Here is a 25621-nt window from a genome sequence, read left to right as displayed (position 1 = left end):
CAATCTCATCTGCAGTTACCACCTATGCCATAGTTACACCAGCAGATAAGCTGCTTGTAAGCAGTGTTGTCAGTCTGCCTTTTGGAATATTCCCATGGCTAGATCTGCACATGCCTCTGTGTCCCTACGGAGTGAGTTCTTCTGCCAAAACCTTTTTCCTTTTGAAGCTACCTAAGCAATTAAGACAGTATGTGCTGCTGAAGCCATCTGTATAGAAATAGCTTGTAAACCTGAGGTTCCCAATGGCTTGGAATGCAGATGGTAGCGAACACCTGTTTTCAACTTGTGTAATCACGACAGGCTTCAGATGCTAAAATTTAACTTTTGCACCACGGCATTTTGCAATTTAAACGGTCACTGCAGACTAGTACCACCAAAAATAACTACATCTTTTGGTGCAAAAAGGTTATATCCCTATGTAAACTGAAGAAACCAGCTATGTGATGTCTCCATGTTTCAGTAAAATGATTCATGGCTGCAAGAACAGAAATAGGCTTTTTGGGGTTATAGCTCATGTAGAGCTACAGCGTATTCGCATTTAACAGCTCCTATATATAGCAGAACAGCAGTTAAGCATAGAGTACACAGTGGAGACAAGAGCTATAAAAAAATGTATGCATCCGGCAGAGCAAAGTGCCCTAAACCCAGTGGGTTCTCTTCGAGAGTCTTTTTTTCTCTTGCTGAAGAAACTAGAGATCTGTCGCTGAAGGGCAGGCGGTATTGAATACTGACCACAATGTGCACTTTGACATCAGAGCGGGATGCACACCAGAGCAGTCAGCATCAGTCAACCTTCAAATAAGTGTTGTCAAAGGCCTGCTGCAGCACTGCACAAACATAGACATGCGATGCTAGACTTCGTATTTAGAACGAGTACTTTGGTGCTACCTTCGCTCCCCCACTTTCTAAAAAGAAAACCGAAATTCGATTAGAATTTTGCTTTCATTTCCCTTGCACCCACAGCCCAACTATAGGTCCATTCAATCCAGCTGCACTCGCTGCACCAGTTCCGTAAAGTTCTGCGGCAGTGCTGCAAGTGAGCAGTGCCAGTTCTGCCAGTTCCGGCAGTTTAAGCTGCTTTCTTAGCGACTGGTAGAGTTCAGGCTTCACTGTCTGCTGTAGCTTTGGCATCGTCAACAAGCTGTGGTCGCCTGTGTGCTGCTCACATCAAGTGTCGTAGCCTAAGATACAAATTTATGTGCAATATTTAACTGCAACAGAGCAAAATCACTGTAGAAATATATTCTTGTTTTCTTTGAAATGTGCCATAATTAATCCAGTGTTGTAGCAAGTAAAAAAAAAAGCAATGTTAAGATTGTGTATGCACAGATTATAAGCATTATGAAGCAATCAGGCTGTATTCCAACCTGCACAAAAAGGTGGCAAATGTTCCCTTTATGTAGGGCGAATCAAAAGGAAAGAACATTGCTGAAGATATTCTAAGAACTCCAGTACTTCTGCATCCACTACAGAACACACTTGCATATGGTAAACAAGATGTTGCTTGTTCTTTTACAAGTAAAAGTTTATTAATATTTTCTCTCACTCTACCTAGCTTCAGAAGTGGCTTCTGGTCACCGCCATCTACAGACCTTTACAAGATCTCGAGGGTTGTAGCCACTAACAAATTTTAACTCTGCTTTGCCTTCTTCTGTCCAACCTGCATAAAAAAAAAGTAAAAACATGCAGAGGATGACACACCAGTACTGACAACACTTGGTCAACACCCCTAACTTTCTGTGATGGAAAATCTGAAATTCTGCAGATGGAGAACAAAGAATACTCTAAAATATGTGGGAGATGTCAAATTAGGATTCTTAATCCAGCTCACATTATACTGAGAACTATTAGGACAAATCCTTTTTCTTCCTCCCCAGATCTTCGGCATAGCTAAAGTGACCTTTGCTCAAAAGCTGCTAGAAGCCAACATTTCAATGAACTCGAGGCAAACAAAGTGCGTGGCATGTAACTGCATAGAAGGTGGCCATGAACATAGAAAAAAGGCAGCAGGGCTGTTGAGGCCTGTTGAGAAAGGGAAGGCAGTAAGAAACGGAAACACAGTAGTTACACAGCAGTCATGGTAGCTGCTGCTGCATGGCAGGTTGTTTGTATTTTAAAGTAGCAAAAGTTTGGCTTCACATGATAGTCGTGCATGCATGTGAACTGTTTGTTGCCTCTTAAATACCTTTGACCACTCTGTTTCTCCCATATTTTAGAGTGCCATTTGCATTTTCTTGGTAGACCCTCTGAACCAAGCTAGTATGTTTTCAAAAAGGTGCCATATTTATAAGTAGAGTCCAAGCTATAATAATACAGACCATGTCCAGGCGATACTATATACATTTGTCACGAGTTACCTAGTGAATATTAGGAAGTCATTTACACACACATTAGGCATATGCATGCTACTGGTGCACGCTCACATAGAGAGCCAGGTTACCATCATATCTTCTCTATGGGAAGCGCGAGAAAATCTCAAACACCACAAGCATGCTCCAACTATGAACATAACGCTTAAAGACCCCAAAATGTAAACATATATAATACACGCACACACACCATGATGGACACAACATGCCACAAAACTCCATTATCCAGGTACTAGGTAATTGACTAAATCGCAGTAATTAACTTTTTAATTATTGCACTTGGGTGGTTAGTCCCAATGGGGAGTTCAAAACCATGAAAATGATGCTTTCAGACACTGGTGTCCAAATTGTCCCTATCCAGACTGCATACGTATGCCCGTCATCACAGCTATCACTGATCACTGTCACGTGACTCTGCTTCTCTGTAATATTAACTGACTGGTTGCAACAAACCCAACTGGTTGTGTAGCAAACTTTCATTTTCCATCGCCTGCTGAAGCCTCCACAGCTGTGTTTTTGTCTGGCTGGTGTCACTGTGTGGCTTTGAGAAGGACCTGCCTCGTCACGAATTGCATGTTTCCTGTCGGGGCAAAGTTGACTTTTGGCTACCAACAAAGCGTGTAAGGGGCTCCTCACAGAATTCTTACGGCAGGAAGGTGCTGTGGAAACTGTCCGCTTTTGCCTATTTCAACGCATACACAGTGCAGTTTAGACTTCTCCAGCATGGTCTGGCGAAACATCATCTACTGCAAGCAATGCCAATGAGGAAGCTGCTGTGTGTGACCTGCTTTGCCTGTTCACCCAAAACTTGGGCCTAATGAAATTGGAACCCAGCTTGAGTGCTTTTGAAACTGCACTACAGCAGGATACAATGTAAGCTTGCTTGCAGTAGGGATACAATGTAAGCTTGCAGTATCCTTGTTTATATCCATGACTGCTGCACACAATTCCTCCGGAGCAAGCCTTACTAACATTTCACTGCAAAAATTGATAAAGAGAACTTGCCGAGGTAATACACACTACCTTTGGTGCAGTCAGATGGGTGAACATGTCCATGAAAAGATACTGACAGAAAACTGAGGTTGGACTGATCAGTGAATTACCACATCCTAATCGCAAAGCTAATTTCACTCAAAACAGCCCTCATAAGTATGGAAAAAGGGCAAAAAAATATTAAATACAGGCAATGCAGCCATAGGCCGCTGTTGCAAGCAAGCAAGCAAAGGTGACACAAATGCTTTCCTTCTAAAATGCCCATGAACCCCTGAACCTAGGGTACATCATCAGTCACTCCTGAGCCAGCACCATGGAGTAGGTTTAACCACTGGCATCGTAAGTGTAAACCGAGTAATAGATAAAGTATGTTCAATTTAAAAAAAAAAATTGTGCAGCAAAAGGTGCATCTTTTGTTTTGAACACACACCAACATGGCCACAAAGGCAACTTTTTACCAAAAAGAAAATAAATATGCAATTATTCCAAGTGTTCCTTTAAGGCAAGTTAGCTGCAGATGCAACAATTTCGCTATAATAGACAATTAACTTGAGAGAATGTCTCTCCGTAAAATAAAGTGACTTTGGGGCTACACATTCACATGTTCCCCTTTATGTGAGACTATCTCCAAATCAAATTTTCGCTTCAAACTGGCAGTCATATTACATCCTTCAATGCTGTTCCGTGTTTTAGACCTGCTTGATTTGCCACAGGCACGTACCAGTTATCCTGCCTTTTTTTTTTTCTTCATACAGACAACACAGGGAGACTAGCTCTTACACAAGCTGCATTAAACAGTGGTGCTGCATGTGCTTGAGCAAAAAGTAAAAGACAACCCCAAAAACGGGAAAAGAAAGCAAAAATATCCAAGTTGGAGGTTTATAGCTGGCTTACATTCCGCAGAGTCAATTACAGCCTCACCTTTAGGGTTCTGAATGAAGCCACGGTCAATGTAGTAGTCCAGAACGCTGTCTATTTCCTTCTCACTGTATTTTGAAACATGAACTGGCAGGAATGGCTCAAAAAACTCAAATCCCTGCAAGAGAGGTAAAAAAAAAAAAGGTCTATTACTGAGAAGCAGTCACACCTGCCGATTTACAAATGGAAGGCGGGCATCTGTACACAGGCAATCTTCACAGTCATCTTTTTCAGTCGGCTATGCAGTGAACAACTGTTCGGATTTACTCTTCTCAACAGTGGGTGGCAAAGTTTGGCGACAGAAAGTATGCTCGAATTTGGGAATTTTTTTCCCTTCAATCAAGTGCCTTCTTGGATGTAGCTGGAAAGTTACAAAACTGCTGCATTCTCGAGACAAGAAATACATTTTCAAGTAGCATATCTGCAGTGAAAAGCCAGCGAGGTGTTCTCTTGATTTTTGCATGAAACTAAGAAAAATGCCCTCCCAGTTGCATGCACCCATGGATAAAGTTATCCTAGTTATCAAAACAGAGGCACAAAGCCAAAAAAAAAAAAAAAAGAGGCCTTACAACATATGCGTTGGCCATTTGCACCTAATTTAAAACATTCTTTAAATGATAGGAAAGAGTTCTAATTATACTGAAGGATAGTAGATGCATTACTACAGCAATATCGCTTGATCTTTCCACTACAAGCAACGCATGCTCTATCTCAATAGCTCCTTGCAGTGCTACCAAAGCTACGATGAGTACAAAGCAGATGTTCTGATGCTGCAGATTGTAGTGCCAGTATAAAACTGGTATATGGGCATATGAGATAGCGTGCTTTTAAATTAAGCCGTAACATTCGCTCGCATTATGTACACTGTTTCCAGAGTTTAACATATGCAATTCTCGCTTGCGTTAAATGCTGTTGCAAAAATAGTGGCACTCTTCAAAGCAGAACATCTTGCTTCAGAGTGAACTTGTTGTTCCGAGATTATTCAGTATGCTCACTGGTATCTTACCTCGATCAATACCCATGAGTGATTAATTTCCTTTGTTTGACAAAAATGGTTTCACTGCTAAAAATTAGATGGCGCCATTAGGCTGCAGCTTCCACCAGTTCGTTTATGTACGCTGCTAAACATGCAGTTGTGACAAACGATGGAACGTCAAGCAAACTTCCTAATGTCCTTTCACTGTTCAGTACACACTCTTATTCCAACCATATCTACATAAGCCACAAGCAGATGATGTACAGACAACGGGGCGAGGAAGGACATGCTTAATGCACTCACGTGATTGGCTAAGGCATCTAGCTTCTATAGCACTGCAATCTAGTTAAAGGATGAAGTATAGTTCTACCGCCGCACACAAAAGGTGCACTGCTCGGGGCAACTCGTCTCGTCTCTTCTTCACACATGCCAGCTGCACAAGGAAGAAAAGGCCTGCCAGCAGCAAGTGTGATGAGACAACTTTAAGGCCATCATGGGTGAATTCCCATAATAGCTTTGGATTGCAAAACTACACCTGCACATATAGCCACTACTAGGTAAGTGCCTGTCCACATATTAAATTTCTGCCTGTTCACAAGGAACAACCATGCAACTATGAGGTAACTTGCCAAATTCCTGGTGACCTTTAGTTGCCATAACATCAAACGACCGGCCGAAGATAAGAACTACTGGCCCGCAACTAAGGTGACTGTCCAACCTTGCGGGTCTAACCCCCAAAGAGCGGGATAGTCACTGTGTTGGACAAATAAAAGTTCTCTTTCTCTCTCTCTAAAAAGCGATAACTATATTTTTTAAGCATATTAGCAAGTCTTTAAAAGGAAAAAGCTGAAGGCTACTTGCTTTAATAAGGCTATGTTTGCAATGGCTTAATTTCAATCCCCGCTTAAAACTAACAAATTAGAAATAAAACTAGCTTAGAGCACACTGCTGAAAAGCTACATTCAGAGAATGCCACATACAATCCTTAGGATGGGATGAAGGTGGCATACGGTGCAGAGTGCCGACCGAGCAAGATACTACTACATAAAAATGACCGCACATAAATATGGAATGAGTTCAACAAGAAGAAAAACCTGAGTCTTCCTCAATTAGACAAGCAACAATGCCCACGGGCCAAGAGGCAATAAGAAAAATTGGAGGGCAAGAAGCTTTCATCTGCTCAGCAATGCTGGTCACAAGAGAAGAACTTGACATAATGTACACAAAATGCCTTAAGGGGAGACACTGGTCTTAAAATGAAAATTTTTATTTTTAGAGATATAATAACGAAATTGGGTGTGTATATGTATTTCTTCCTCCTGTTTTCAAAAATGTAATTAGTTTTACTCTATCTCAATTAGTTCTAATGTTATTGGGAAATAACCAAAGCCTAATTTGGTAATTTCTTACGGGTCGTTAGGACAGTTTCCCTCAATATTTTTTCGTTCCGATTAAAATGTAGTTGTAGCCAAAGACCTGCCATGTGGAGCTATGCTATTTATATTATCATTGATGTACATCACAGTATAAAAATATTCAATTATGTAGATGCCCCACAATTCGAAAATATAATTAGCTGACATTATTGTTCAATAAATTTGATATGTTCAACTTAGCAATATAAAAATAGCATAGCTCCACAGTTCGAACCTTTCTGAATTCAACGGTATAAGATTTATCAAAATTGCACCACAAAAACCCAATGAAAAGTTCCGTAAGGCTAGTCATGTCACCAAAAAACATGAAGCTGAGAAAAACTCATTTGAAGTTTTGACACTGAGTGCAGAAAATATTGGGAAGAATCTTCGACAACGGATGTTACTCAGATGTTCCCTATCAGTTTCCCTACAAAACAAAACAAAAAGTGTCTTATTCCATCCAAGGAAACATTTAAAAAAAAATGTCGAATGTGTAAGTGTAATGAAATTATAGAGGTTACTTTCGAGAAATTAGGGGTTGACTTTTTTTTTTTTTTTTTTTTTTTTTTTTTTTTTTTTTTTGAGGTGAAAGTGAGGACCGGAGCCGAGACGAGAGCTCCACCAGGCAAACAGTTGGGGAAGAGAACTGCTTCTGTTCGAAATCGCAGTTTTCGCAGACAAGCAGAAGCTTTACAGCAAGGCCGTACTCCTTATCTGTTGCCTTGCTCAAACGCAGACTTCCTGCGCCGCAGGTTCCGCACTTCGCTTGCGCGAAAAAATTGTTCAAAACCTTCAAGTCCACAATCACGAACTGGGTACCGGCATCAGCTGTCTGGTAATCCGCACTGACGCCAAGAAGGTCAAACTTGCGCTGGGTTGCCGACTTTTCCGACAGAACGGACTTTGCTTGCGCCGATCGCTCAACACGCTGCGCCTGCTCGGTCGACGAATAGTACACAGCATCAACACGAAGTGTACCACGATCCGAGATACGATTCGTGCTGCAACTTGGTCCCGCGGTGTCGTCATCGGGCAGCGTGCTTGATGTACCCGGCGGATCCAACGAGTCCGGCACTGCAGGCCCCGGCGACGCACTGGTGGCCGCTGCCTGCCGTTTTTTGTTCCACGGACGTTTCTTCCGGCTTCCAAAAGCTCATTGCGTGCTCGGTTTCAATCGACTGTCTCCCGGCATCTCGATCGCAAAGAGAAACTCCCGGCACAAGGCGGAAACACGGCGTGTAGAGAAACACGAGCGCAAAAACAGACGCGCACGAAGCGACAGCCACAGCCAGGGTTGCCAGGTCCAAAAAATGAAAAGTCGCCACAAAAATGGGAAAAGTAGCCAGAAAGTAGCCAACCAGAGGAAGAGCAATAAAAAGTAGCCAAAAAGGAGCCATGGGGTATACATGGGGCCATGCATGGGGCAGTAAATAGAGCGCTCACTGCAAATAGACAACCAAAGACATTCGTTTAATAGTCGTTTTATTCTAACGCTCGTGAAGAAACAAATGCCAGTTGCGTCTTATAACAACTAAATCACATATAAAAGTTTTCCGAAAAAAAAAAAAAAAACTGGCTGCGTAACACTGCGATATTATATAAACAGACATAAAACTAAACTGACCAGATAAACACACATGTTATCAGAAACTTCTCTGTGATGATTAGAAACAGTATAAAATGCATAAAATTATGTCCACGAAAATGTAAGTATAAAATGTTAGTGGAGTTGGACGTCTCAAACAATGGCTACGAAAGGAGTACACGACGAAACTGCAACCACTCAGGTGCGATTTTCAGGCCTGCTGTAAATGGTTGAGTTGACCTTCTCAATCATGGTTTGGGTTTATCAAGGATACGACCAATGTGCAGGGGGTGTTCACATGATCACACACACTTCTTTTTGATCATGACTACTGGGCGTTGGACGGGAACCTTCGGTTTCTCAAGTATAATATTACATTATCGAGAGGCGTTTACCTTGCCTAGAGATATAGAAATCATTCTTTCATAGGTATATCAAGTATATTCGTAAGCTTTCTTGACACCAGTGCCTAATAATGTTCGGCGAATTGCGGTCAATGAATGGTTGTCCGCGCTCCTTGATCACATTGAAAGTGCGCAACTGTTTTATTCAGTGAACAAACTAGAGTGCAAAAGCCACTTTCACACTGATGAGACAAACCTATGGACGGAAGATGCACTCATGACTAATTTATTGTCAGCGGGTGCACGCTAAATAAGACCTACTGCACGCAAACATGCATGGGCAAAGAAAAACATTTCGAAGCAGTTCGTGGTAAGCCTAGTTAGTGTGTTAGCTCTGTTGTGATGGTTATCTAAGTTTGGCTAGCTAGCATAATGCGTTTATACTTGTTCTTTGTTGGCCATCTATAATGCAAAATTTGGCTTCAAGTGCAGTTAAATAATTAGCCCTAATTAATTCGGTTCGATAACTAGCACAACTCATTTGCATTCAACCTAAGCTTTCGAAAGGTATATGACTCGATATATGAAAGGTATATGATTTTGATTGCATATAGCTCACTAACGCTAATATATGGATCGCTAATTCAGAGCGTTTGGATTTATCCTAAGCTTTTCAACGGTATGACGATCGCCTAGCTCAAAGTTAGGTATTATACAAAATAAATATTTAACGCAGATTAATGAGGATCGCTAACTACCACAGTGCCATTACACTTGGCCTAAGCTTAACGGTATATGACTCGATGCTGCAGTGCAAATTTGGGTTTCAAGTGCGGTTTACTAAATATCATTTAATTTGGCCCGTAGTTGGTCAAAATAAGTGTATAATTAACCAATGATCCAAACTGAAGGTTTATCACGTGACATATACTATGCTTAGCCAAGATAGCTTGAAAGTAGCGAAATAGACTAAGCGGCCGCTTTGACTTTTTCTGATCTTAAAGTTCAAAGCACCAGCCTGGGCCGTTTTCTCGTTTTGTGAAGTTTTACCGCGGTGACACAGTTCACGCTAAAAAAAAAAGAAAAACAAACGCAGACAAAGTCAGAGGCAGTGCTAGATCCTGGAGCGCAGACCTGGACCAAAAACGCGCGCTTCACTGACTGCTGCGGCCGGCCGGCGGGCGCCAGGGAGAAAAAGCGTGTTGTGCGCAGAGCTCGCAGCCGCCCCGCGCGAGGAGAATTGAGGAGGAACGCGCGGCGCGGAGGAGAGTGTCGCTACTTTCAAATTATCAAGGGGTTTTAGTGAATAGATGTTAAGAGCGTCCCCTTTGAAACAGGGTGGGAACAGTCGTCACCATGCACAGTTGGTTCTATTGCAGCGCTACCGTTGATAGATTTGCTATCTGTCTATCTATAAAAATGAGCATCCTGAACAGCGCGCAAACGGGCTCGTTGGAATAGGCTAAAATTTTTCAAAGTAGCCAGAAAGTAGCCAAGTAGCCAACCTAAAATTTTTGTCGCCAGGCGGCTCAGAAAGTAGCCAATTTGGCGTAAAGTAGCCAAATCTGGCAACCCTGGCCACAGCGGCGAACGCAAGAGAAAGAAAAAAAAAATGACGTAGACGGTCACACCAGCCAATGGGAGGCGCAGAACGGCGCGCGCGCGAAGCGCGCCGCGTGCAAGCCAATCAGCGACCCGAAAACGGCCTTCGGGAAACCGGCCCGAACCGCCGCTCGGCTTGAGCGACGCCATTTTGAGATAGCTCAAATTGCGCACAAAGAAACCAGCTTCAAAACAAGCCCAAGATGGCGGCGATCGGCCGGCTGCAACGCCGGCGGCGCGCGCGGGAAGTTCGAACAAAGTCTCTCTTTTCGGGGCCATTTCGTCGCTGCCGTGGTGTTTTGAAAGCCGATTTTATCGCATTTCCCGACCGAATTCAGCGTTAATAATTTTACTGTAGATGCTCGAAAGGATAAACCTTCCGAAAATGAGTTTTTCCCAAAATCGACTTTTTGACCATTTTCGACCGTTTTAAGACCCGCGTCTCCCCTTAAGCTAACTGGTATACTGGAACTATTTCACCGTAGTACATTTTTCAAAAGTATATTTCTACTCCGCATACAACCAGAAAAAGATACATTCAACTTGCACATGCACAGCCACAAGCAATATCTGGCCACTTTCTGCGGACAAACTACCCTTGTGTCTATTTATGACACTGCACAATAGCAAAGATGCAGAGGTCATGCCTCTATGTGAAATTTGCACGCAAAAAGGCACCAAGGTTGGAGCAAAATATAAGTGTATGACACGCAATGTGCTCAATACTAGCTGGAAATCTCCGTTAGCAATTGTGCTTAAACACCGTGAGCCGGTGAAGTACGGTCAGCTTAGTATTCCCACCAGCAATAAGATAAGGAAAATAAAAGGTGTTCATTACCTCGAGGCCCAGTAGGTATTTTGGGTAATAGCAGGGCACATTCTCATTAGTGAAGCCAAGGTGCTTCAGAGACAGGGCAGCTTCATCAACGCTCACAACTATTGCTGCGTTCCTCTGAAATGGACATGGTGGTAAACAATGTGCAAAGCTGTTCTTTTCATCGCTTTCAGAATTAATGATGGCCTCGACGAGTAACATGTGGGCGCAGCTTGCCACTGCACTTACCCAGTCACCTTTGAGAATCTCCTTGAAGTGCCTTACTATTGTCAAGTCTTTTGCTGGAATCTGGAAAACAATATTTAGGAATAAGAACATTCACCTTAGTAGCAGATTCGTCCCTCTGCTTTACTAGAAAATTTCAATGCAGCTTTCAGTGAGACATTGTGCACACCCAAGCATTATTGCTGTTCCAGCATATAATATTATACACAGAAAAAACAATAAGCACTGCATGCAACCAAACAAAATACTTATGAAAAACAACATCGGTGAACAAGCAGGATTTTTTAGCCACCTTCAAGCAAATCCAAGAATCGACCTGTGCTTGATCCAAGCTTGAGTGTGCAAATTGCACTATGCATTCACAAATTTATGTAACCTACAAAGAGTTTTTTTCCGTTGCTGCCCTCCATATGCATCTGACCACATATTTACCTCATAATATATAGTAGGCTCAGTTTTCAGGCCACACTGCACAGCCTGCTCAAAGATAACGGCGGTAAAGAAGACATGGGGAAGACATGCAGCACTCACATAGGACCTATCGAGGCGACGAAGGTAGGTGTTTTGCCAGAATGTGTTCACGCCTTTGACAATGACCATGGTTTTCATCCTAAGGTAAAGTGCACATGTATCAGAAAATAAACAAAACTGCAAATATCTGCAAACAAATCATCAATTTGCAAACACGATGAGGCATTCCAGCCACATGTTGGTAGCAACATAGGACAAGTTGTAAAAGGGCATTTTCCCACAAGTCCTTTCCTTTACAGTGATGTGGCATGACATCAGCATCAAGAATGTCATAAATAGCGCATTTTCCCAACAGTGTTTTTATTGCCTGACAGTTCTCGGTTGAGTTCTGCATAATCCTGCAGCAGCACAAAAATTCTATTTAACACTCACAATAACATTACATGTTAGAGTACGATGACATCAAATAATGTAGTTGACCTTCAGTGCCTCATAGCTCTGAAATGTACTTGTTTAACAACATTAACTCTGCAATTTCGTCATGACTGCAATAAAAGCAAAGTGGTGTTAACAAAGCTTTAGGAATACTGAAAATATGTTTGACTGGCTCCCAAGAACTCAAAACAGGTAATGGATGGGACTGATCCGCTGTAACAGAAAATGAGGGGTGTAAAAGAAAAGCATCTGGGTAAGCACAGTCTTACAAGCATTCCAGCCATTGGTAGCAACATAGGACAAGTTGTAAAAAGTATTTTCCCACAAGTCCTATCCTTTGCAGTGATGTGGCATAACATCAGCATTACTGCTTTCTTTAACTCTGAAGGAAATAGCACAGTGACGTAGCATGACATTTTGTGATCTGAATCCAACCACGTAAATTTGTGCTTGGCAGCACGTCTGTAAAGCCAGCGTTATGCCGACACTGCCTGCAGTGATATACAGTACTTTTTTTCAGTCAAGCGGGCATAACAGGATCCATGCAAAAGTATGTGATCAACAGGACATTGAGCACTCAGACCATTTGTAGACGATGCCAATATAGCCTTAAATCTGCAGCCTATGCTATCTAGACAAATATGTGATGCCAGACACTAACACCACCACCATGAGGGGCATACAGCACACTCACCTCCCAGCATCTGTCTGCATTTTGATCTCTTGTAGGAGGGCTGCCATGCAGTCACATGCGTGCTTCATACGTTCAACTCCCTGCGCACAATGCCACACAGTATGCAATGACCACTTTGCAGCAATGAGTCCTGAAATCGCCCTCAAAAGCCAAACTCACATGATCAGCTATGTTTGTCAACGGTTCCCCTTTCTCTGTAACTTCCCGTTCAGACCACTTGTAGGTTTGAGTCGTCGTCAACTGCAGAAAAAAAAACGAACGATCAAGTACACTGGGGACATTAGCCCTGCTCAAATCCCCTACAGTAGTTCTGCCTCACCTGCAGCAAAAGAGAACTACTAAACTGCTAACAATTCAAAACTAGACACGAGCTAGCCTCTGTGGCCGTGGGTGGACTAACAGTTCTGAAGACATTTAGTGTGACATTTCAGAGTGGCAGAGGAAGTCGGCACGCAAGAGTTTAACTGTAACTCTGCATGTGATCATTATAAGCAATGCTGTTTCACATGATTGTATCATTTGTGAACTTGTGAAACAAACCTAAAAACCAAGAAAGGCGACATTAATGGAAGATTTGTTGGCACACATTTGCATCTTAAATGACTTGGAAACGAAGATTCCCAGCATATTCACCCTGCTGAGCAAACCAAAAATTTGATGTTCATTCAGTATGTACCACCCAGACAGCCGATAACTGGAATTTCCTTCCTGACAACGCAGTTCAACACTAGTCCAGCACACTTCAAGACAATTACTAAAAAAATTGTCAACATACCACAACAACGCACCACACAATACTTCTCAACAGCGAGTGCTTAAGGTGTATATAAATAATAATAATAATAATAATAACAGTGTTTGATAAAGTACTAAAGGTCACTGCTGCATCATGCAGAATTAGGAAACACTTATGTCCAAACAAAGTGCACACAGTGTAAATGTACTGTATGAAATGACATTTCTTTCGAAAGCTCAATTGTGTTATTTCGTTTCATAATTCGTGCACGACAAAATTTCACGATATGGTCACAGCTTCCACATAAGCCAACAAAACAGACATGTTTGTCCCAGCCAGCTACAGCCTAAAAAGCTTCATGTTAAATGAACACAGGGGTCAATTTTGTCAAACTTTTGCTGTCAGTAATTCGACTGTTTGGGAATTTACAGCTCTGTGGACATTTGTTTGACAGCCAAATACATACTTATTGATCAGAGAAGCAATGGTTAAATATTGTTAGTCACAACATTCAAACATTTAACTACTACAATGACAAGATAATTCATCATCATCATCATCAGCCTGATTATACCCACTGCAGGGCGAAGGCCTCTCCCATATCTCTCCACTTAACCCTGTTCTGTGCTAGCTGCATCCACTTGACCCCTGCGAACTTCTTAATCTCATCCGCCCACCTAACTTTCTGCCGCCCCCTGCTACGCTTTCCTTCCCTTGGAATCCAGTTTGTTACCCTCAGCGACCATCGGTTATCTTCTCTTCGCACTACATGTCCTGCCCATGTCCATTTCTTCTTCTTAATTTCCACTAGAATGTCGTTAACTTGAGTTATTTCTCTGACCCACTCTGCACGCTTTCTATCTCTTAATGTTACCCCTACCATTTTTCGTTCCATAGCCCTCTGGGTTGTCCTCAACTTAAGTAGAACTCTCTTGGTTAGCCTCCACGTTTCAGCCCCATAGGTGAGTACAGGCAAGATGCAACTGTTGTATACTTTCCTCTTGAGCGATACCGGTAAGCTGCTAGTCATAATCTGCGAGTGCTTGCCAAATGCGCTCCATCCCAATCTTATTCTTCTTGTTATTTCCTTTTCATGATCCGGATCTGCGGTTACTACCTGTCCTAAGTAGATATATTCGCCTACTACTTCCAGTATTTCGCTACCTAATGTAAACTCCTGTTCCTTCCCGAGGCTGTTGAACATTACCTTAGTCTTCTGCATATTGATTTTCAAGCCTACCTTTCTACTTTTCCTGTCTAGGTCATCAATCATTATTTGCAGTTCATCTCCCGAGTTGCTTAGCAAGGCAATGTCATCAGCAAATCGCAGATTACTGAGGTATTCTCCATCTACCCTTATCCCTAACTGCTCCCATTCCAAGTCTCTGAATACTTCCTCTAAACAAGCTGTGAATAGTACTGGGGAGATTGTGTCTCCTTGCCTAACACCTTTCTTTATGGGAATTTTGTTGCTTTCTTTATGTAGAACTATGGTTGCTGTGCAGCCACTATATATATCTTCCAGCACTTTCACGTACGGCTCGTCTACCCCCTGATTTCGCAATGCCTGCATCACCGCCGAGGTTTCAACTGAGTCAAATGCTTTTTCGTAATCAATGAATGCTATGTATAAGGGCTGGTTATATTCCGAGCATTTTTCTATCACCTGATTGATGGTATGGATATGATCGATAGTAGAGTACCGTTTCCGAAACCCTGCTTGATCCTTTGCTTGATTGCAGTCTAAGGTTGTCCTGATTCTATTAGCGATTACCTTAGTAAATACCTTATACGTAACAGACAGTAAGCTGATTGGTCTGTAATTTTTAAGGTCCTTAGAGTCCCCTTTCTTGTGAATGAGGATAATGTTTGCATTCTTCCATGCTTCCGGTACCGTCGATGACACCAGGCACTGCGTATACAGGGTGGCCAGTTTTTCTAGCACAATATCCCCCCCGTCCTTCAGCAAATCTGTAGTTATCTGATCCTCTCCAGCTGATTTCCCCCTTTTCATAGTTTCTAGTGCTTTCTTGACCTCGTCCTTCGTCACTGGTGGAACGTCTGACTGTTTTTCCCTACCGCCCATCTCATTACGGTCCTGACTACTTTGGCTACTGTAGAGATCTGTATAGAACTCCTCGGCTACTTTGACTATCTTGTCCATATTAGTGATGACGTTGCCCGCCTTGTCCCTTATCGCATACATCTGGTTTTTGCCTATGCCCAATTTCTTCTTTACCGCTTTAAGGCTTCCCCCGTTCTTTACAGCATGCTCAATTTTCTCCATGTTATACTTCCTTATATCGGTCACCTTGCGCTTATTGATTAGCTTTGATATCTCGGCCAATTCGATCTGGTCTGTTGGATTGGAAGCTTTCATACTCTGCCGTTTCTTAATCAAATCTTTCGTCTCCTTAGACAGCTTACCGGTATCCTCTCTAACTATCCTACCGCCTACTTCTACCGCGCACTCAGTAATGATATCTCTGAAATTATTGTTCCTTGCCTCTAGGGTAATGTCGCCATCCTCAGTTAGAGCTGAATACCTATTCTGTAGCGAGATCCTGAACTCTTCTGCCCTCCCCCTCACCGCTAATTCGTTGATGGGTTTCTTTCTTACTAATCTATTGCGTTCCTTCTTCAGATTTAGGTTAATTCGGGACCTCACCATCTTGTGGTCACTACATCGAACTTTCCCGATTACCTCTACATCCTGCACAATGGCGGGGGTTGAACACATTATGAAGTCGATTCCATTTTTAGTCTCTCCGTTAGGACTTTTCCATGTCCATTTTCGGTTCTTCCGTTTGCTGAAGAAGGTATTCATGATTCGTAAGTTATTGCGCTCTGCAAACTCAACTAGTAACTCCCCTCTGCTATTCCTAGAACTAATGCCATAGTCACCTACTGCCTTGTCTCCTGCCTGTTTTTTCCCTACCTTGGCATTGAAGTCGCCCATTAGTACAGTATACTGCGTCTTTACTTTTCGCATTGCCGATTCTACATCTTCATAGAAGCTTTCAACTGCCTGGTCATCATAACTACATGTAGGTGCATAGGCCTGTACAACCTTCAGTTTATACCGCTTATTAAGCCTAATTACGATGCCTGCAACCCTCTCATTAATACTATAGAATTCATCTATATTACCCGCTATATACTTATTGACAAGGAAACCTACTCCTAGTTGTCGCCTTTCTGGTAAACCTCGATAACACAGTACATGCCCATCCTTCAGTACAGTATATGCCTCATTCGGCCTCCTAACCTCACTAAGCCCTATGACATCCCATTTCATGCCCTCTAGTTCCTCTAACAGCACTGCTAAACTAGCTTCACTAGCTAGAGTTCTAGCATTAAACGTTGCCAGGGTCAGTTTCCAATGGCGGCCTGTCCAGCGGAGCCAGGCTTTCTTAGCACCCCCTGCTGCGTCACAGGTCTGACCGCCGCCGTGGTCAGTTGTTCCGCAGCCGCTGGTGACTGAGGGCCGGGGTTTTATGGAGCTTATCATAGGAGGTTGTGGCCAATTACTGCACCAGGGTGGCCAACTCCTGTTCTGGTGAGGGAGTGCGTTGCCGGAGGTGTTCACCGGCATTAGGTCGCACCCCAAACCTGTATATGTATACAAATTCTAATTTTTGGTTTGTGGTCTAGTCTCACAGATCTGCTACAAAAAAAGTAAATCAATGCCATATTTCATTTATTGACCATTGGTGGCTAACTTCAAGTGTGTGTGTGTGTGTGTGTGTGTGTGTGTGTGTGTGTGTGTGTGTGTGTGTGTGTGTGTGTGTGTGTGTGTGTGTGTGTGTGTGTGTGTGTGTGTGTGTGTGTGTGTGTGTGTGTGTGTGTGTGTGTGTGTGTGTGTGTGTGTGTGTGTGTGTGTGTGTGTGTGTGTGTGTGTGTGTGTGTGTGTGTGTGTGTGTGTGTGTGTGTGTGTGTGTGTGTGTGTGTGTGTGTGTGTGTGTGTGTGTGTGTGTGTGTGTGTGTGTGTGTGTGTGTGTGTGTGTGTGTGTGTGTGTGTGTGTGTGTGTGTGTGTGTGTGTGTGTGTGTGTGTGTGTGTGTGTGTGTGTGTGTGTGTGTGTGTGTGTGTGTGTGTGTGTGTGTGTGTGTGTGTGTGTGTGTGTGTGTGTGTGTGTGTGTGTGTGTGTGTGTGTGTGTGTGTGTGTGTGTGTGTGTGTGTGTGTGTGTGTGTGTGTGTGTGTGTGTGTGTGTGTGTGTGTGTGTGTGTGTGTGTGTGTGTGTGTGTGTGTGTGTGTGTGTGTGTGTGTGTGTGTGTGTGTGTGTGTGCGCGCGCGCGCGCGTGTGTGTGAGAGAGAGAGAGAGAGAATCAGTCTCCTTGTCATCAGAATGCAGTAATCAACCTACATAGGTAAACTTCAATTTGTCGTCTGTGTCCCTGACTCAATGGCGTGCAGTGTGATGAATCTGCGAGCACAGCAATCAACAAGCTACGTACAGGTGTGCATGGCTCTTAAAAAGGTGACTAAAGCAGGCCATATTTTGTTATGTGCTCAGTGCATGCATTGCTGCAGCCCACAAAATCACACACCAATTCTTGTTACCCCACAGTTTGGGCATAACGATTACTGACAGACTACAAGGTAAGAAGATTAAAGTACATTTTATAATAAAGCTAGACCCATTCAGACCTAGTCTGATATCTAAATTCATTTGTATGACATATACTATGGTGAGGCTGCCAAAAAATAATAGAAAATAATATGGCGCTGCCCATCATTTGTATGACAGTGAAAACTGATAGCGGAACCAATCTTTTGCAAACCGTCGGCCATTCTAAAAAGTCGCAAAGATTTGGTCGCTCACAGTACACTGCAGGGCAGCCGCTGGCTCGCATTTATTTCAGCAGCGAATACACAATGACAGGTAATGCCCACAAAATAATTGCTGTAGCATCCTTCTATAATGAAGTAAAAACATCTATACATATAAAAACACTTACGTTTAGCTCCTTCAGTAGTGCTGCGTTAAGGACACGAAAGTGCTGCAGCCAGACTGCTGCATCAATGGGACTGTCTATCAGTGTTTCATCATTTGCATTCTGTGTGTGATCCTTCGGCCGCTTCACCCAGTGAGGAGCTGGAGAAAAAGGCAACACAGAGGTCACGCAGCAGCCAAATCAAGAATAAATAAAAACCGTTCAGTTACAGGGCCTAGCAGACTGAGTACAGTTTGAGATGATTGACTGTGGCAAGCTGAGATCAAGCACAAACACTCTTTCCACACAACTCAAAATCAGGGAGAGCAATCTGCTAACTCACCGTACTCTTTGGACACAATAACCCAGTCATTCACAGCTGCATAATGCAGTAGGTGAGCCTGCGTAACTGCTTTCCCGCAGCCCATTTTACCATCTTGGCAACGCTGTTAAGGATAAGCAAGTGATGGCACATGACATAACACTTGACTGACACACCTGAATAATTCAGCTGTAGGAAGGGAATGTGAATGCAAAGTGTAAGCCGCACCTGTTATTTTACCAAGAACTCGGGAATCAAAAATGCACTTTTCTTTCTATCTTGCATGCACTGTTGAGCACAGCATTCACACTGTTCCCTTATAAGCACTTGTGATACCACATTTTTTTAACCTCATGATAAAGCTTTTTCACACAGTTATTCCTACAGGTGGCTACCAAGCATGCTTACCATGCCTCTGCAATTCACTTCCAGCTGCTTGATCTTTTCATGTCTGCAACTCATCAGCAACATTACCCCATCTTCATTACCTTTGTAATTAATCAAGGCAAGTTTCATCTACACACACAATAGTCATGCAACACATATGCCATTATGAGAGAGGTGACCATTGCTAGTACACTGCATGTAATAACTGTGTGATTGTCTTTGACCAACGTGCGCCTCCTGGCTGTGTGAAATCAATTGTGTGAAAACAGCATTATCTGCAGTAGCAGCGCATCAGAAAACAATATTTGGCTTACAGTGCTTTTTAAAAAACGTCCTTGATTTCTCTGGAATTTCCAAACCCAGATGGCTCTTCAAGCAGCTGCTAACAAAGTGCATGGAGTATTTATTTACATTATTAGTAGAGGTATCTGATTTAAAATGTCCTTTTTTTATAAATGCTGCTCAGCTTCTAAACTCCATGTTTCAGAAGAATATCGGCATAGTCGATCTGTTTAAGGTTGAAAGATAAGATGCAACAGATTTTGTCGCACTCTTCTCACCTCTCAGTTGAGAATCGCACCACACCAACACCTACAGACATGTTGAGCCCTAAAGGAACACTGAATAACTATTTAAATTTTGTTCTTTGTTCTTAGTAAAGTATCTGACAGTAAAAGGTGTGTTTCCTGCTAAAACAATACTGAATTACCCGCAGCCGAAAGCAGTTTTTCATTGACACCAAAAAATGCAGGCAAACAGCAATGTCAAATTGCTTCTCAAAGAATGCAGTCTACAATGCACTACTACTTTATGAGCAATGTTTGTGCTTGAAGGGGCCAATGGTTTGCACAGAGTCAGGTTTTGAAGTTTGGGAGCTAAATGATGGAATCTTTGTTCTGAGCATATATATTCGAAGTACATAATTCAATGCTATATGTAGCACTCTTCCTCTTAAAAAAAAAAGCAATTTCAACATATGTGGATACAAAGCATAATCCTGAGGGCTGGAAGGGAATAGTCGTAAGACTCGATGTATGACTTCACTTCTAAAAATGGCTGCCGCACCATGATGCTCATCTCTGCAAACGCATCGATCTGCAAAAAAAAAAAAAAAAAAAGCACACAATTAGATTAAATGAAGCTTGTTTATTATCCTTACATGCTTAAAATCAAGTGGACAGGGTGTCCACAAAACCATGACCCACACTTAAAATTTTGACGGCATAGAAGTACTAACCTTCATACAATTTAAGCCGTATGCATGTTTCACATGTATACAAATGGTAAAATTGTTGTAATATGAGGCAGATGACTGATAAAAAATGCTTTTTTTTATAAACGTAGACAACTTTTCAACATCATTTTTCCCCAACAAAAAGGTCCTCGTCAAACTGCAAACCCACACAAGTTTGACTTCTGGCTTGTTTTTACGGAGTTTAAGTCCCAAAGAACTTAGACTAAGAGGGATGCCATAGTGGAGTGCTGTGGATAATTTCAATCATGTGGTGTTTTTCAATGTGCGCTGACATTGCACAATGCATGGGCGCATTGTGGATAGCGTTTGTAGAAACACACAGGACACCAAGCAGGCCCATTAGTGAAAGGTAAAAATATGCTGAATAGTTTGTTTGAATAGTATTCAGCATGTAAAAATATGGCACAGTCTTTGACAGAAATATACAGCCTAGCTTCTAAGACTCATAATAGGGCTTCTGGAAACAATCCTGAAATGCCTATGCTTGAGAGGAGTGAGAGCAGGATTTTTTCTTGTCGCCTCCAAGACTGCAAATGCTGAAGATGCACAACGAAGTCCATTACAGGGGTTGGAACAAACCCCTTGGACTGGACATGGGTGCGCCATTGTTTGTTTGCCAGCACCTGAAGCAAATGGGACAAATATGTCTCGCTGCCATGTAAATAGTTAGACTCGATGATTCCTGCAGGTTTTATTCCATATATCTCGTGTGCACAACTCTTAGCTGAGTAGAAACATTTTAGCAGTGTTCATGTTCGGATTACTACAGCAAATCTTGTATCTCATTTTTTTTTTTCTTTTTTAGGTGGGTACCAGACAGAATTAGTTCATGCCAATTTCATGTACCTACAGTCGATATTGTCGACCATAAACCCTGACTGCTCATTGGAGGGTCAAATTCTAAAGTTAAAGCTCAGCTACTTTGGTCATCTGATGAGAAGAGAGGAGTCGCTAGAGAAAGATTTGATGTTGGGAAAGGTTGAGGGTCGCCGGAGAAGGGGTAGGCAGCGAACGCGATGGTTAGATGGCATCCTCGAGGCACTGCAGATGAAGTTATGTGATGTTAGGAACATAGTGAGAGACCGGAAAGCGTGGCGTGACATGGTCCATAGGGTCACGAAGAGTCGGACATGACTGAACGACTGAACTGACAGCCAGCAGTGCTGATTCGCAAATCACACCCGACGTGTATTTCTACCATCTCAAAAGTTAACGTCAATCGTTTTTCTGACAGTAAGCGCCCAGCCATACTTGTAGCATTCATTTTGAATAGCCTTTCCTAAAAGCCAACCAATGCACTAAAGCACGCCATCTCTGCTTAATCATTACTGCACTTGCACCATGAACAACCACACTTTGGTGCTCACACACAATCTACAATTATGACAACATTAGTAGTCATTCGATTAAAATTTAACTGTTTCGCGAAAACGAAAACCATATTTGTAACAATGCCCCACATCTACTGGACAAGCATGTAAATTTGGTAAGGAGCCTGAAATGCAACTCTGTGCAGCAGAAGGGACCATGAAGACTGTAAAATAGGTGCAATAATGTTGCGCGCACATCACACGCATTCGGGACGAATAAAATTTTCTTGCGCTTGTTAGCAAGCACATTGACATGTGCACGTCCCTACTCGCCACCGCATTGTGTCCATAACATTCCTCTCAGACAAATTTATCTGCTGTCCTTCCACTAACGGCGAAGTTTACTTTTTAGCTTTACCTGCACGTCTCCCAATACATTCTTTTCAAGTACTCGTGCAACAGCAAAGTTGCCTGAAGAACTTACCAGAACCTCCAGTTTTTTTGGTACCTTATAAACTCCAAAAATTGATTTTTGCACATCTTGAGGCACAGTGTAGAACCGAGCTTCATGCTCCTTGGTGTGGTTTGTCTAGAAGGATGAGCAGCAATGTCAATGCAAGACATAGCAGAGCTGGCACCAAAAAAGAATACAGTGAGAAGTATGGCGTAGAAGATGAGCTTACAGGATTAGACTCCGTGGTTCTGAAATGACAAAATGTCTTTTCGGGAGCGACAGCAACTTGGGTCGCGAAGCATTTTGCGCACATGTGCGGATGTCTCACGTCTTTCGACCGAAGCAGCAGCCCTTAAAAAAAAGAAGATAACACATGTTCACTTTGTACTAGCGTCCCCGAGATATACTAGTTTTCAGCCAGTGCGTGAAATTAATGAAAATGCAACTTCACATGCACTTACGGCTAATTTTCAGAGCCATGCCGCTCCTGCAACGCGCTGCCAGCGCCGCCTCCACACAGTACACAACTAACGATTCTCGCGTCCTCTGTCCTCTGTGGCTGACTGTAAAAATGAATCGTATTGTCTTGTACAGAATATATTATTCTGATTTTTTTCACAGCTTGCACAGCTTGCAAATGATTTTTGTGCAACGTTAAAATTTCCTGTTCTTTACTGTTTCCGGTTCCGGTCTTTGCACGCATGGTTAGCATGTGGTAGCAGAGCGTAAGTAACGCTAAAAGCTTATTTGTGCGCTGCATTTGGACAAAAGATGTTTGCTAAAGCTATTTGTCGATTACCCTTGAATTCTTTTAGAATTGCTGAGTCGCCGGCTGTTCAGTTCATAGTGTTAAACACTTTCAGGACTACGCATTTTAATGCCCTTGTGGGTGCATATGTGCCGGCGCTCTCTCGACGGCTGCAGGATCCGCGGGACGTCACCGGTCATGTCCGCGAAAGCCGACGTTATGCAGGGCACAGTCACTGGCAGAACATCCGTCACATCAAGGCGGCCAAGGATGCGCACAAGATGTCCGAAACAAACAAGCATGTCCGTCTCATCGAAGTGGCAGTGAAAGTCGGCGGCGGAAGTACAGACCCGAAGTTAAACCGTGCTCTAGCGAATGCTATCGAGAGCGCAAAGAGGACGCAAGTCGTAACCAACGCGAACATCGAACAGGCAATTAGACGGGGTGCGGGGCTTGATAAGCCAAAAAATTTGAAGAAACTCACTTACGAAATTGTAATGGAGCACGGTGTGCTGTTGGTGTTGGACGTTGAGACTGCGCACGTAAGCAAGTTCGGTGCCGACCTGAAGGCGATCTGTAAGAAGCACACATGCAGGATAGCGCGAGGCGGTGTGAAGGAGCAGTTCCAGCAGAAAGGGTTTGTCCGGGTCTCCAGTCGGGAAGACGGCGGCACTTTGGACCCCGACGCAGCTCTCGAAGTGGGAATTGAGCATGGTGCCGAGGATGTGATTGAGATCGATGGCGAGACGAAGATGTGCGAGTTTCTGTGCGATCCGAATAACTACTACTCCCTGTCGAAGGCGCTGTCTGCAAGCGGCTACGTGGTCGTCGAGTGCGGCGTGAAGTTCATACCTTTTGTGACCGTAACAGTTCCCGAGGAACACTTCGACGTGGTTGGCAGGCTTTGCGACGAACTCGAGGAGCATTCGGACATCGTCGCGGTGCACACAAATTTAGCTTAAATTTTTAGAGATGGATAGTTACGAAGCTGCCCTTGAATACTTTACATAGGCTGAATTGTGAAGACACCCTTGGCGAATGACATGTTGTTCAAATGGAAGTCATTGTGCAGTGACTCACTCCACATAGAGCTGCGTGCATATGGCTCAGTGTATAACAACAGTAATTCTTTGCAATCAGTGTTATCTGGTGTGCATTGACTTGAGTATTTCATGTAGTGGCTGCAAAGCCAGTGCAAAACGTCACGTAAACTTGCTGCGTCTGCAATAAATAGTTGAAGTCAGAATTGTCAACAAATACATCTCGCTTATTTTTCAGTAAATACTGCTGCGCCTGAAGGTTCGGGCACTGTTGGCTCATAACGTCTTATACCCCCGTCACATGGACAGTTTCGATCCTCATTGAACTCGATCTGTATTCAACTCAATGCAGATTGAGGTTGTCATACGGCAACTTTCAAATGCAATCGAGCTCGATCCTGCTTGACTTCAAGCTGCTTCCTCAAGCGCTCTTGAGATTTCAAACACGCTCGAAAGCGGTCGTCGACACCCTCGTCATCAGTGAGCTCTAAAGGGCACACGAGAAAAATTTCTCAATGCTCATTGAAAATGCCCGCCTAGCACGAGACGCTTCAATTCTTCTTGAAAACCTCAATGCAGATCGAATTCAATGAGGATCGAAAGTGACCGTATGACAGAGGTACTATACGCACCCGTAGTACCCTGCTGAAGCGAATTTTCTGCTTTTCAAGACGTTGAAAATTGCAGTCTTGCATGAAAATTTGTGTTATGTGTTATATAGGCAGCTATTTGTGCCCTAACACAATGGCTCAGTGATTAGGGCACTCATGAGTACTCTTGAGACAGGCTAGTCCGAACCCAGTAGTGATGGCTCCATTTCCATAGATATGAAATGCAAGGCACCCAAGTACTGTGCGATGTCAGTGCACTTTAAAGAGCACAGGTGGCCGAATTTACCCGGAGCCCTTATCTGCAGTATCTCTCAAAGCCTGAATCTCATTGAGACGTTAAACCCTACAAACCATGGGGGTGAGCCACCATAATGGGGGATTGCCAACTCCATGGTTTGTAACCGCATTCAGGATTAAATAAAAGAAAATATAAGTTAAACACATGGTGCTGTATTATAAATGCAAACATTTTTAAATGGCCCAAATTAAATGGCGATCGACACGCAACTGCCACACCAAAATATTTTTTGCTTAGGAAAGGGAAACAAATACTAGTAACAAGAAGACGGCTGTTAGCACAAAGGCGGCTTAACTCGGGCTGGCACAAATGCTGCAGCAGCTTGAGAGACCTTGTGGCAGAATAGAATAGCCTCATCTTGAGCTAATGCTCACTTTCTGCATACAGACCTCGAAACAAAGTTATAGGACCGACATAAAGCAGGCAAGTACATAAACAATCGAAATTACGATATCACACCTAAAGTGCTGCTGGAATACTCAACTTATGCGACAAGAAAGTAATATGGACAGTACATTGTATGGGAAGTCATCTGTTCCTGTTCTATTTTTTTAAAGGGACACTGAAGAGAAAAATGAAGTGGGCTTGTATCGATAGAATGCCAGTTCCTGGTTACAAAAAAGCCGCTCTCACTGAAAACAGATGTTATAAGGTAGTA

General features: G+C 43.0%; 2 protein-coding genes across 3 annotated transcripts; one reads left to right on the top strand and one right to left on the bottom strand.

Moving 5' to 3' along the window:
* Positions 1–1504: 1504 nt before the first annotated feature.
* Positions 1505–22868, bottom strand: mRpS29 (mitochondrial ribosomal protein S29). 2 transcript variants are annotated; one of them, XM_084593971.1, is made up of 14 exons: positions 22728–22868; positions 22496–22617; positions 22297–22401; positions 20234–20342; positions 19269–19348; positions 18882–18984; positions 18563–18699; positions 13025–13105; positions 12866–12945; positions 11797–11875; positions 11269–11328; positions 11044–11157; positions 4284–4398; positions 1505–1660 (listed from the first exon to the last, which is right to left on the bottom strand). In XM_084593971.1, the coding sequence occupies exons 1-14, from the start codon at positions 22744–22746 to the stop codon at positions 1575–1577; spliced, it is 1290 nt and encodes a 429-aa protein (XP_084450097.1). In that variant the 5' UTR covers positions 22747–22868; the 3' UTR covers positions 1505–1574. The 2 variants fall into 2 exon arrangements, with proteins under 2 accessions (XP_084450097.1, XP_084450098.1); XM_084593972.1 differs by lacking the exon at positions 19269–19348 and having other exon boundaries at positions 18882–18974.
* A 72-nt stretch (positions 22869–22940) lies between these two features.
* LOC146198456 (uncharacterized) lies at positions 22941–24312 on the top strand. The gene has a single exon (XM_084593973.1). It carries the CDS (start codon positions 23038–23040, stop codon positions 23974–23976), a length of 939 nt encoding a protein of 312 aa, XP_084450099.1. The 5' UTR covers positions 22941–23037; the 3' UTR covers positions 23977–24312.
* Positions 24313–25621: the final 1309 nt, after the last annotated feature.

The sequence above is a fragment of the Amblyomma maculatum genome, chromosome 2 (assembly GCF_055883805.1).
Source record: "Amblyomma maculatum isolate TAMU_Amacu chromosome 2, ASM5588380v1, whole genome shotgun sequence".
In the NCBI taxonomy this organism is placed as follows: Eukaryota; Metazoa; Arthropoda; class Arachnida; order Ixodida; family Ixodidae; genus Amblyomma; species Amblyomma maculatum.
This window is presented reverse-complemented; position numbering and strand designations above follow the sequence as displayed.